Genomic DNA, 12,553 nt, shown 5'->3' with positions numbered 1-12,553 from the left:
GGGGGTGCCATGTAGTATGGAGTCTGACTTGACTTAGCCCAGATGAGGGGGCCCGAGCCATAATCCTGAGTAAGAGCGCATAGAATAGGAACCCAACAGAAAATAGGCAAGATCTCTCGTTGGAGGATCTGCGGGATATCAGCCAGCGCATACTGTTTCAACTTCACGCAACTATCAGAGTCCAAGTACTGAGGATAGGATACAAGTGAATTTGCTTTTCCAGATTTCTCCCAAATTTTGTGGTTGGTATGAGAACACGACGGCTGAGCACCCTGGACTATTCCACCAAAGACTGCCCATCGAGAGCTCAAATTAGTTTATTCAGCCTACCCAAGGTGCACTTTATATGGCCCTAGGGCAGCACCTGCCGGGAGGAGCTTCCTCTAGGTATCAGCTCAACCCGGTTCAACTGGTTGGGCCACTGAAAGTTTCACTGCTTTTGCCGCCTAGTGATGGATGTTTCCCTTGTTGTTTGTTACTCTGAGACCTAGCGGAATAAGGCAATGCAGGCAAGCCAATATGGCGTGGGCCCATGGCTCTGTCAAGCTGGTTGGGCCCCTTTCGAGCGTACAGCGACTGGTGACAGTTCCCTCAGTGCCAAAGGTTCACTGGATTTCAAGAGTCACAAGCCCTGCCTTTACTCTTGAGCCTTAGTTGGAATACTGACTGGATTCGCTATATGTCCGCGGTGTATTGATGGGTTGGGGATGGACAAACAAGGAAGGTGTGGGAGGAGACTCTGTCCGGCTTAGGTTTCTCTCCTTTTGTCTGGCCGCAGAGCTGGGCATGGAAAGTGGGCACTATGCTCGTGGACCGCACCCCTGGCCCCTATCTATTCTTCTCACTTGCTGTTTCCCCAGCAGCCCATGACAACGAAGCCCAACATCTTTCGCAGCTCCTCTTCGCCCGCTGCAGCCCCGTCCTACACACCATGAGGGCCACACGAAGCTGTCTCAGCCAGCCCCCGCTCGTGCAAACCAGTGAAGGATGGGGCCAGTGCGTAACGTGCTCAAAGAAAGGTTACGGAGGGCAAGACTTAGGCCTAGGGATGTCATAGTTATAAGGGAGACACTTACAATAAATTTTAACACTATCGGTCCAGATTGTGTGCTCTCTGACTCACTTTGAGCCTATTAAACCTTTGTTGGCATGCCTTGGGATAGGGAGGGGAGAAAATCCAATTTATAAACACGGTGTGCCTAGATTGCCAAGTAGGGTGACGTAATATGACAATCCTAGTGATCCACATGGAGGGCTGCCCGCGTGGCTGAGGTGCCTCTTGTCTGTGCCTGTGTCCTGCCATGGCGGGGAGGGAGGAAAGCTGAGCCTAACGTTCTTGTGCTGGTTCCCAGCCCAGGTAGCCAGTGCTGGTGGGCCGGCATGAAATCAGAGCGGAAGGTAGCAAGTAGGCTTTCCGAATTGGTTTTTATGTACTAAGGTCCAGTAAAGAGATGTTAATGCCTTTTTGAATTTCCACCATTCAGGAATAACAAATAATGAGTTTAATAAATTTTGCAGCGAATATTCTCCGGCGCGTCTTCACATGGCTCCTGATCACTACAGATTTCGCTGGTGGGCATGTTGGGTGCTATAGCTAGTCACACCCTGTATTTGACCGGGATTGTGAGTCAGTGGCCGGAGGCAGTCTGGCATTATTCCTACCCTATGGACGCGCAGGGGGAGACCTACTCCTCTCCACCGGCGAGTAGTGAGGGTTCCAGCTCTTATCACAGAGATTCAGTATTCGTGCTGCTGCTCCTTTAAGGTGTACGTCCGAAGGAGCAACAGGAGACCACGGACTGTCTTCACCTGTCTGGCCCTCGCAGAGCAGAGCTATTCTCTCGTTTCCGGTGGGCAGAGAGTGGGGGCCAACTGCCAGGTCTGGTCTTTACCGTTCCCATAGGGTGTGTAGCCCTAAACGGATGCGTAGGAATCGAATTCCAGGGACCTGCCTCTCATTATGAACTCCACATAACCTTTGGCATAAGGTGCCTGAAGGACCCTACCATGAGGATACGAGAGCCAAACGACAGTACTCAATTATCATTGAGGCCATTCTTCACACCCAGAGAATGTACCAGCCACAGTCCGGGAGCCTGTGGGGGACTGGCCTACTCTCCTGCCCAGGGGCTGGCTGGCCTTCAATCGTGGAGCTACATCTCGACGGTACGTCAGGCACCCCCGTTGCCATTCACATGCCACTCACCGCCAAGCTGGGTGCTCACTCCGGCCTGGCCTGCGCTGCCACGAACCTGGGTCTACCAGAAGTGCAGAACAGGCATATAAATTCTATCGGAGCCAGGAGAGTATACTCCACTCATAGTGACTCGGTTCAAAAATAAAGGGAGACATAGGAAAGGCCAAAAGAAATGCTATCGATCCTAGATATATATAACATGGGAGTTCATACACGTCTTTGGGTCACATATACTACAGAGGGAATATAAAGACAAGCCTTGACTACATCTCGCATATGTGAAAGCTAGGAAGGGGTAAGTGACAAAACCACCAGAACGAGTGAGCCAAGCCACACACGTAAAAAGTGTAAGGGCAGACATCTGGGCTCCAATGCGTGACTGAGAGGATCACCGGGCAGCTTCCTATATCTGCCAAGAGGCAATGCTTGGCCTCAGTGAAGGGCTATCAGTAAGTCATTTTTCTTGGGTCTCCCGTCTCTTCCTGCATAGCTCTACTTGGACCAGAAAAGTGAGCTCACCCAGCTCAAGGCCCCAGATCTCCCAATGCTGTGTCAGGCATGCCAAGGTCCAGGCGACACCGACAGTACACCTTCAGCCACATCCCCAATTACATAAAAGACACACAGGCGCCCACTTGACATAACTGGGGCACAGCTTTCTGCCTTATCACCCTTAGTCCGCTGTTCTGTCCAGGTATCGATGGGGTATCTGTACCCCCAGCTGGTTTTGGGGGCCTGTCGTCACATTGGAGGACTGCCTGGCTGCTTTCTTTGCTGCTGATGAGCTGAAGGGTGAGCGGCCTGCTGCCGGAATGGGACTGCAGGGAGCGGGGGTGGGGGTGGGGTGGTGCAAAGAGCCCATCCATCATGGCTGTGCCTCAGCTAGCCTACAGCCCAGCGCTAATGACTCATGGCCACTGTGCTTTACAGACTGACCTGCTAGAGTCCACTGCCAGCCTACAGGGGGTGCACACCTGTGACCCCAGCCCTCCAGGGGTGGAGGCAAGAGATGAAGGTTTGGGGTCATCCTGGGCTACATAGTGAGTTCAAGACCAGCCTGGGCTACATGAGAGTGTTCCAAACATGAGATAGTTGTTCACCTGCTCCCCACCAGGGAAGGCTTAGACACCTGTCCTCCCAAACTGTTGCCTGGGACTCTTGGCTGTTGACCTGTTGTTATCTTCTACAGGCCAGTGGGTGGGAGGGATACCCCACTTTAGCCTTCTGCTTCCTCGGTTGTTAAAGAAGTGGTTTGTTTTTGTTTTGAGACAAGGTCTTGGTGCAGCCCAGGCTGGCCTCAGATTCATTGTGTAGCCCAGGCTGGCCTTAAACCACTGTTCCTCTAGCCTCCACTTCTCCAGCTGAGATTATAGATGTCACCACCAATGTCCAACTTGAATGCTTAAATGTAATTTAAAATATTTACCTATTTACTTAATGCGTGCACACTACTGTCCTGGTATGGAGCAAGAAGACAGCTGGGCGTTGAATCTGTCCTTGCAGCATGTGGGTCTTGGGATCGAACTCAGGCTGTCAGGCTTGATGGCAAGCATTTTACCTGCTGATCCATAACACTGAGTTCACGATTTAAAAAAAAAATTTTTTTTGCTTTCTTTTCCAATTGTAAAATACAAATAATGCCAATTTTGCTACCATAACTATTTTAATTGTTTTTTGACTTCAGATGTACAGTTCAGTAGTGTTGTGTATATTAACATCACTGTGCAGCCACCACCTCCATTTCCAGAATATTTTCATCCTGCCAAACCAAAACTGTGCCACTAAACGGCTCCTGCCCCCCTCCCGTCCCTGATAGCCACCACTCTACTTGGTTGTGTGGCAGCCCCACAGTGTCCTTTTTGTGGGGCTGGGGATTGAATTCAGAGCCTTGCATTGGCTAGGCTTGTGCTTGACCACTGGGCCCCACCCAGCCCTTCTTCCTTCTGAATGGGTGAGACTGACTCCTCCCCCAGCCCTTCTTCCTTCTGAATGGGTGAGACTGACTCCTCCTCGCGCTCAGACCTCTTCCCCCTTGTGGAAACAAGGTTTTTATCTGTCTCTGGATGGACCCCGCCTCTGTGACTCCATCATCTGCTGTGATGTCACTACCGCGGACATCCATGATCTGACGTAACATGAACATAACGCTGTCTGGGTGCGCTTGGGAGCACTCCTGCTAGATCCTGTGGGAACGGCAGTTTACAACCCAGTCATGGAAGAGTTCCACGCAGTTCGTGTTTCCCCAGGTTCCAGCTCATTGCTGTTTTTTTTTTTTTTTTTCCCCGGAGCAGTTGCAAGCTTCCTGGGCATGCGGTGGTGCCACTGTGGTTTTGATCTGTATCCTCTGATGATGAGTGATGCTGAGCACCTTAAATATATTTCCGTGGGGAGCTAAGGGGGCTGTGAGGCGGCCCACAGTCCGAGCAGTTGCTGTTTCGTCCCCCACACCACATGGCAGCTCACAACCAACTCGAGTGACCAGTTTCAGGGTAACCAATGCCCTCTTCTGATCTCTCGGGCACTGCACACATGATGTGTAGACATGCATGACACAATACCCGTACCCAGAAAATAAATCAATAATCTATTTTAAAAACCTCCCGTTTGTTAGTGGGGAGGGAGACGGTTGAGTGAGTAGTGTTTGCTGAGTTCAGCTCCCCACAGCCAGGGATGGTGGTGTGTGTCTATAACCCCATAATCTGGGTGGGCAGAGCTGGGAGGACCCCAGGCCTCACTGACCAGCCAGTCTAGATGAGCTGATGAACTCCAGGGGTGTGGTGGGAGACCCTGTCTCAACAGACAAGGTAGAGAGCAATAGAGGAAGATGACCCGATAGTGAACGCTCGCCCCTGCACATGCGCACACAGGCGAGTGCTCAGCTGTGCAGCCACGATGCAGGTGCATACACATGCATGTTAGTCTCTGTCTGCTCCCATAGCAGGTCACTTGGTTGTTGAGTTTCAGGAGGTCTTTCTGTGCACCCTTCTCTGGTACAGAATTTGAAGCGGCTGCGGGTATGGCTCAGGTGGTAGAGCTTGTCCAGTCCACCAGGCCCTGGGCTCAGTCACCAGGGCTGCACAGACCGCACACCTGGAATGTTATAATCTAAACATCTACATTTTCTTAGATTTTTGATCCATTTTCGAAGTTTAAAAAAATTAATTTTTAATTTTTTAGTTTAATTAATTAATTGTTGGGATAGGGTTTCTCTGTGGAGTCCTAGCTGTCCTGGAACTCACTTGGTAGCCCAGGCTGGCCTCGAACTCAGAGATCCGCCTGTCTCTGTCTCCCGAGTGCTGGGATTAAAGGTGTGTACTGTTACACCTGATGGAGTTTTACCTTTTGAAGAATATTTGTAGAGTTCTGCGTGTTCACATGTCACATTGCATTTGTGGAAGTCAGAGGACAGCTTGAGTTAGCTCTCTGCTTTCACCACATAAGTCCAGGGAGGAACCACGTTCCTTTTGTAAGCAGTGTGTAGTATTAAATCTTTGTTTCTTCTTGTTCTGTCTCTGGAATCCCGTTACTTCCTGCCATTTCCCCCTAAACATAATTCTTATTTGCCCTCTCTGTCCCCATTTCCTGTCCCTGCTGACCTCTGACCTTTGCTCCTCTGCACTAGGTGACAACATGTACAGCTGTGAGCGGTGTAAGAAGTAAGTTGTGCCCCAGGGCCTGTCCCCAGCTCCCTGTCCCCAGAGTTCTCCTGCTTACACTTACCCAGGGTTCCCTCGGGTAGCCCTGTGCTAACCTCCCAGATGGCAAGGGTCTGGAGGGGACCGTACCCTGGTCCCTCTACTGACTCCTTCCCTACAGGACACTGACCGTGGCTCTGTGTCCTCCTCTGCAGGCTTCGGAATGGTGTGAAGTACTGTAAAGTCCTGTGTCTGCCTGAGGTGAGTCAGCCACTTTGGCTGTTAGGCTGGGGCCCATGTGGAGAGGATGTTTGCTGGCCTGTGAGGCCGTGTGAGGACTGGCCTGTCCCTCACAAGCACAGAAGGGCCATGAAGCTTGCACAGTCCTTGGGGTGAGACACCCAGGGAGTGCTGACAGGGTCCATCGTAACAGGTGTCCTCGGACTTCAGTCCCCTCTTCTCCTGGGGGCTTGGGGCCCCCCAGGTGAGCAGCGTCGCTGGGGTTGGCACAGTCTCTGTAGTTGGAACAGAGACAAGGCTCAGGCTGCGGCTGGATGGTGTCCTGAGGAGGCTCCTCAAAGTCCCCAAACCAGTGTCAGAATTCTTGGAAAGTAAACATGGCAAGCTGGGGCAGAGTCAGCTTCCTAAGGGACCAGCTCAGCTCGCCTCTCTGGCAGCCACACCATAGGCCGCCAGTCCTCGTGAGGGAAAATGGGGCTGTTAGCTCCCCCGTGGGGGTCTCTGACGTGTGGTGGATTCTAAGCAAATCCAACAGGCCTAGGCCTGTGTGGGAGTCCTGTCTGTGAGCTTCCCTGTCATCCCCCCTAGATGGCCAGGGTGACTGGCGCCTGCCCTCTCCCCTCAGATTCTGTGTGTCCACCTGAAGCGCTTCCGGCATGAGGTAATGTACTCCTTCAAAGTCAGCAGCCATGTCTCCTTCCCCCTCGAGGGACTCGACCTACGCCCTTTTCTGGCCAAGGAATGCACGTCTCAGGTCACCACATATGACCTCCTCTCTGTCATTTGTCACCATGGCACAGCAGGCAGTGAGTATATGCCCCACACTCCAACCAGCCCTCCTCCACTGTCCGTGCCCTGGGTCTCCATAACCTGTTCTTGTCTGCCAGGCGGGCACTACATTGCCTATTGTCAGAATGTGATCAATGGGCAGTGGTATGAATTCGATGATCAGTATGTCACCGAGGTCCATGAGACGGTGGTGCAGAATGTGGAGGCCTACGTGCTCTTCTACAGGTGTGTCTGTGGGGAACCCCACTCAGTGTGTCTGTCTGTATCTGCAGTTTCTGTAAGCCTGCTTTCCTGAGCTTTTCTGTGGTGGCCCTGTGAGAGGGTCAGGCCACACCCCAGCATGCACACTTGGCATGGCTTGGCATGACTTGGTGTCTATGCACAACCTGGACCGAGGCCTATTGGCTCATCCCCCCCCCCATTCTCAGGAAGAGCAGCGAGGAGGCCATGCGCGAGCGGCAGCAGGTGGTGTCCCTGGCTGCCATGCGGGAGCCCAGCCTGCTGCGGTTCTATGTGTCTCGAGAATGGCTGAACAAGTTCAACACCTTTGCGGAGCCAGGGCCCATCACCAACCACACCTTCCTGTGTTCGCACGGAGGTGAGGTCTCCCCTGGGAGAGCTGGTGTGGTGGGGGTGCCCAGCTGGGCCCAAGCCCCAGCTCTCCCTCCCTGTGCCTCCCTTCACAGGAATCCCACCCAACAAATACCACTACATCGATGACCTGGTGGTCATCCTGCCACAGAGCGTCTGGGAGCACCTGTATGTCAGGTGAGTCCTGGGAGCTGGCCGGAGTGGTGACTGACCCCACTGTCCCGCTTCCTGGGCAGCACAGTTCCAGCCAAGGTGACACAGTGGCTGCTGGGAATCCAGCCGGCCTGTCGGCCCTGCCACGGAAAGAAAGCCCTTGGCTCTTGCCTGCAGGGCTGAGGTGGGGGTAGTCTTAGGCCTCTGACCTCCACTCAGCACAGGCTCTCTGGAGTCTGGAGTGGGGCCAGGACTGGGGACTTCTAGGGTTAAGTGCGGTGACCCCAAGAGCAGGCAGTCCTCCCACGGCAGCCTAGCCCAGTCCCAGGCCCCTGTAGAGCTGGGTATGTGGGGTCTGCCCCTGGGAAGGAGGGGCCCTCCTGCCAGCTACCAGTGGGTGGTGGGGAGCAGCCCTTGATCCTGGAAGGCCCCAGGCCAGGGCCACTATCTCCCGCTACAGCCTCACTGCACTGAGGCCACACAGCTGGGTGGCCGGCCCGGAGGAAGCAGAGCTCTAGGCACCTCTTACAGAGAAGCAGGCACAGAGGACCCTTGACAGCCCTTGTGCTGAGTGTGCTGGAGATGGCTGAGGGCACGGGGCGGGGGCACTGCCCCTGCTTGATGCTGGCTCTTTCTCCTTTCCCGAGCAGGTTTGGGGGCGGCCCTGCTGTGAATCATCTGTTCGTGTGCTCCATCTGCCAGGTGGAGATTGAGGCCCTGGCCAAGCGCAGGAGGGTGGAGATTGACACTTTCATCAAGGTGCATTTGGGGAGTTGGGACTTGGGGACCCAAGGCCGTGCTCTGCAGAGAGTAGAGGGTAGGGAATGGAGAGAAGAGCCTCTGGCGTCAGTGAGAGGCTAGCCTGCTCTACTTGCGCCTGTCTCAGTGGTCCAGACTGAGTGCCTCTTGACTGTGGTTACCATCCTGTGCCCCACAGGAGCACCGCTGTCCCTGGGGGATGGAGCACTCCTAGCTGAGGACTGCTGGGCTCTGCACCCTCACGTGGAAGGTGCCTGAGACTCACAGAAAGTGTGAGGAGTGTGGGGCCCATCAGAAGAGGGGCTGCTGGGACAGGGACTGCTGTGGGTGGGGCCGCTCCCTCCTCATGGTGCTTACAACAGGGCATAGTATGAGACCTCGAGCACTTAACATAGTGGGTAGAAGTATTTGAGGCCTCTGCCTTGTAGCCACGGAGAAGTGCCAGTGAGGGCCTCTAGGTGTGGCTCGGCACCTGTGAGGCCCTGGCATCCTCTCCAGCACCAGCGTTAGAGCTGTTGGAACAGTGAACCGCGTGAGCTGATGCTACGTCTAGTGAGTGGAGAAAATAGCATCTTCTGTGTGCTTGTCCTTTGGGAAAGTGCTACAGGCATTATCTTTTGTGACCTAGCTGGTCAGTATGGAAACTGGCCTTTTTTGTTTAAGGTTTATTTTATGTGTTTGAATGTTTTGCCTGCATATATATGTATAAGCACCATGTGCATGCCTGGTGCCCTCAGAGGTCCGAGAAGAACATTGGAATTGGAGTTATGGATGGCTGTGAGCCACCATGTGGGTGCTGGGAATTGAACTCAGGACCTCTGCAAGAGCAGTGAGTAGTGCTCTTAACCCCTGAGCTGTCTCTCCAGCCCTTCAAATTTTCTCTTTTCTTGAACATGTCAAGGAGTCATTGATTTTCTGCCTGGGGCATCCAGTGTTTGTGAGGGTCAGGGGCTGAGGTGGGGCTTTGGGAAGTCATGAGGAACAGGGACCAGACTGACCCCCTGCCTGCCTTCTCCCACAGCTGAACAAGGCGTTCCAAGCTGAGGAGTCTCCCGGAGTCATCTACTGCATCAGCATGCACTGGTTCCGAGAGTGGGAGGCTTTCGTCAAGGGGAAGGACAGCGGTGAGTGGGGAGGCCTGGGCAGGCCGCCACCGCCGGGTCGTTGGTGCGCTCCATCCAGGGATGCAGAGCACTGTTCTCAGGCCTGGCTGGCACTGCTGCTCTCCGGCCACTGTGGCAGAGCAGCGTGCCCACCCCATCCGTCGTCCACTCCTGCTGACCCCGGGGCGGGTGCCCTCCTCCTGTAAGGCCGTGTCCTTGGGTTCTGCACCTCCTGGGTAGCTAGCTCTAGACCCTTAGGAAGGCTGGGGTACTTGTCTGACCACTCCGATTTGCAGAAATGAAGACAGCCCTGTAATAAGTGATCTATCAGGATCCTGAAAGTTACCAGCAAAGAGTAGCCCATGGATCTGGGCCACCTTCCCAGCCAGCCACTCAGGCTCCCAGGCTAGGCCTGGCAGCTTGGCAGAGCCCATGCATGCCATGTGCTAGGCATTTGCCTGCTTCTCAGAGCACAGCCAGTTCTGGAGAGGGTATTGGATCCCCTTTCCCAGCCCCGTCCTTTCTGGTTGAAGCAGTCAGGTGGCTGTGGTCAGGAGCGTAGCCCTGGGTTCTGTCCATGGTCTGGCTTCTGGCCTTGCCTTCCTCCAGCTCTGAGCTGGTTGGGTCTCTCCAGCTGGCCGAACCTTTGTCCCGTGTAAACAGTCCTCACTTCCCATCGTTGCTGAGGGTTAGATGAGATGGTAGGAGACCAGGAAAGGACACTCAGCTGGTGGCAGCTACCACCAATGCCCATCACTGAAACATTGGTCTAAAACAATCCCATGCCCCCTGGAGGTACCACTTCTGGGTCTGGAGTACTGAGAGGCTGACGTGAAATCCAGAGAGAAGGCATCTGTGCACCAGTGTCTGTTGGCCCTGGCTCTGGTCTGAGGCCGGGATGGTCGCTGTGGGCTCCAGGTGATAAGCCTTGCTGAAGGGCAGCCCTGTCTCGAACACCGAAGCCAGCCCTCTCTGTTGCAGAGCCTCCTGGGCCCATCGACAACAGCAGGATTGCTCAGGTCAAAGGCAATGGCCATATCCAGCTAAAGCAGGGTGAGTCCCCAGCCCCCCAGCCCAGCCAGGCTGCCCTTGGTACCTTCATGCCACCAGGTTGACACGAGGGCCTGTCCTTCCAGGAAGCTTTGCCACCTGTCAAAGTCCTGTTATCCAAGTCCAGGCCCAGAGGTCATGGTGCGGGTCCTCAGGCCCTCACCACACCCCGCCTCTTCTGCCTCCTGCTAGCCTGCTTGACGCTTCCGTCATCTAACCCTGGGAAAGAGACAAGTCAGAGACCTGTCCTCGGGGCCCTACAAGAATGGCACTTGTACATGCAGCAGCTTTCGGGAGGGTCTGGGGTTACTCTCCCTCCCTTCTGGGGCACGGTCCCATCCTCATCCCAGGGGTTCTGACTACCCAGAAGGTGTTTCCTCTGAGGACTGGTATACAATGTGGACTCTGTAAATATGCTTCTCTTGTTCCACAGGAGCCGATTATGGGCAGATTTCCGAGGAGACCTGGACCTATCTGAACAGCCTGTATGGGGGTGGCCCTGAGATCGCCATCCGGCAGAGTGTAGCCCAGCTCCCAGACCCAGAGAGCTTGCACGGAGAGCAAAAGATCGAGGCTGAGACCCGGGCTGTGTGACTGGGGCCAGGCTGAGTGGCTGTGGCTGGTCCTACTCCCTCTCCAGACAGCCCTGCATCCCTCTGAAGGCTGCGTCCTGCTGAGTGCCGTTGTCCCTGAAGGCTGGTACTTGCCATTCCCCGAGGGTGTGTCTGTGCCCTGCAGCTGTGCTGCTGTGTACTGGCGCAGAGGCCAAGTGCGGCTGGTCCGTCTGCCAGGAGAGATGCTGTGCTGGGAAATATATTCTCTCAGACCTGGAGGACTCTGACGTCATCACCATGTCCCCAAACCTGCCCTCTTGCTAGCTCGGGCCCAGCTTTTGTCCCAGGAGCCCCATGCTGCCCCTCAGCCCATGCTGGCCCCTGGGATGGGGTGCTGGGAGTGCCTGCCACTTCTGGGGTGCTTTCTGCTGTGTACTGGGTCCAACACCTTAGCGACTCACAGAGGTAGATTTCCATGCCCGGGGTTGGGGGGGGGGGCCAGAATGGTTGTGAGGGGCTCTGCATGTTGGCCAGCAGCCCCTCACATCATGTTGGTTACCGGAGTCCCCTGGAGGTGCAGGCCGCCCCATGTGTGTTATTGACTATAGAAACAGGACTCGTGGTTGGAATGGAACGTGGGCAGTTGAGACTTGGAGAGGACCTACCACCTTGTCTGCTGAGCCGCTGGCTGATTGGGTGTCATCTGCCCTGTGGGGTGGCTCCTGAGCCCCTGTGGGGTGGGGTGAAACAGATACCTCATGCGCTAGTGCACTGTTGGTTGCTCGCTCAGCTTCCTGTGTAGCCTAGAGTGACCCTGATCCCCAACACCCCACACCCCCACACCTCCCCCAGCCTTGGTGTCTAGGGCCACCTCTGGGGAGGTGATCTGTGGCCACTGCAGAGGTACTGGGACCCCCTGAGCCTAGAGAGGCTGTCCTGTTTCTGGGGTCCTTGAGAAGTCTGAACAGAACATTTAGGGCAAGATTTTCAAAGTCTGGGGTGGTGAGGGGATCCGGGACCAAGAGGTCTCCAGAGGGCAGTGACCTCCAGGCTCTGCAGAAGTGGGCGCCAGCAGCCCAGGTCTGGGCATTTGCTGTCCCCTAGACCTACTTCTTCCCACTGAGGTGGCATGCAGCCCCTGGCCAGCTGCTACTGGGACTTGCCCTGCTGGCTGCCATCTCTTGACGCCTCTGCTGAGAGCCCTTGGCTCCTTGCACTACCGTGGTGCAGTCTGGTTTGTGTTGAGAATGTCACAATAAACATGCATTCCTCCCCTGCCCCTAGCTTGTACTGTAGCGTCTGCCTCCAGTGGTGGTGAACACAAGCCAGAGGCCCTGGGGAAGCCTTGGGAAGCCAGCCTGAGGAGGCTGGAACACTTGAAATACCAGCTGTGTCTCTCCTTTCCTGGAACCCACCAAACCCTAAGGGCCCCAGCAGGGATGTGTTTAGTGGCCAGCATGTCCCATGTGTGGTCATCCCTCC

The 12,553-nt window shown here is 54.9% G+C and overlaps 1 protein-coding gene across 1 annotated transcript in view; it reads left to right on the top strand.

Annotated features, from left to right (window-relative positions):
- Usp20 (ubiquitin specific peptidase 20) overlaps nucleotides 1-12,349 on the top strand; it is a 39,104-nt gene extending 26,755 nt beyond the window's left edge. Inside the window, exons 14-27 of the mRNA XM_037204362.1 lie at nucleotides 779-1,000; nucleotides 1,766-1,850; nucleotides 2,070-2,166; nucleotides 2,892-2,989; nucleotides 5,820-5,853; nucleotides 6,048-6,093; nucleotides 6,698-6,878; nucleotides 6,960-7,086; nucleotides 7,290-7,459; nucleotides 7,548-7,629; nucleotides 8,256-8,364; nucleotides 9,386-9,488; nucleotides 10,449-10,520; nucleotides 10,951-12,349. Of these exons, the coding sequence (XP_037060257.1) occupies nucleotides 779-1,000; nucleotides 1,766-1,850; nucleotides 2,070-2,166; nucleotides 2,892-2,989; nucleotides 5,820-5,853; nucleotides 6,048-6,093; nucleotides 6,698-6,878; nucleotides 6,960-7,086; nucleotides 7,290-7,459; nucleotides 7,548-7,629; nucleotides 8,256-8,364; nucleotides 9,386-9,488; nucleotides 10,449-10,520; nucleotides 10,951-11,111 (1,587 nt within the window). The 3' untranslated portion in view covers nucleotides 11,112-12,349. The remainder of the gene's footprint in view (nucleotides 1-778; nucleotides 1,001-1,765; nucleotides 1,851-2,069; nucleotides 2,167-2,891; nucleotides 2,990-5,819; nucleotides 5,854-6,047; nucleotides 6,094-6,697; nucleotides 6,879-6,959; nucleotides 7,087-7,289; nucleotides 7,460-7,547; nucleotides 7,630-8,255; nucleotides 8,365-9,385; nucleotides 9,489-10,448; nucleotides 10,521-10,950) is intronic.
- Nucleotides 12,350-12,553: the final 204 nt, after the last annotated feature.

This window comes from Peromyscus leucopus, chromosome 4 (genome assembly GCF_004664715.2).
Source record: "Peromyscus leucopus breed LL Stock chromosome 4, UCI_PerLeu_2.1, whole genome shotgun sequence".
NCBI lineage: Eukaryota > Metazoa > Chordata > Mammalia > Rodentia > Cricetidae > Peromyscus > Peromyscus leucopus.
This window is presented reverse-complemented; position numbering and strand designations above follow the sequence as displayed.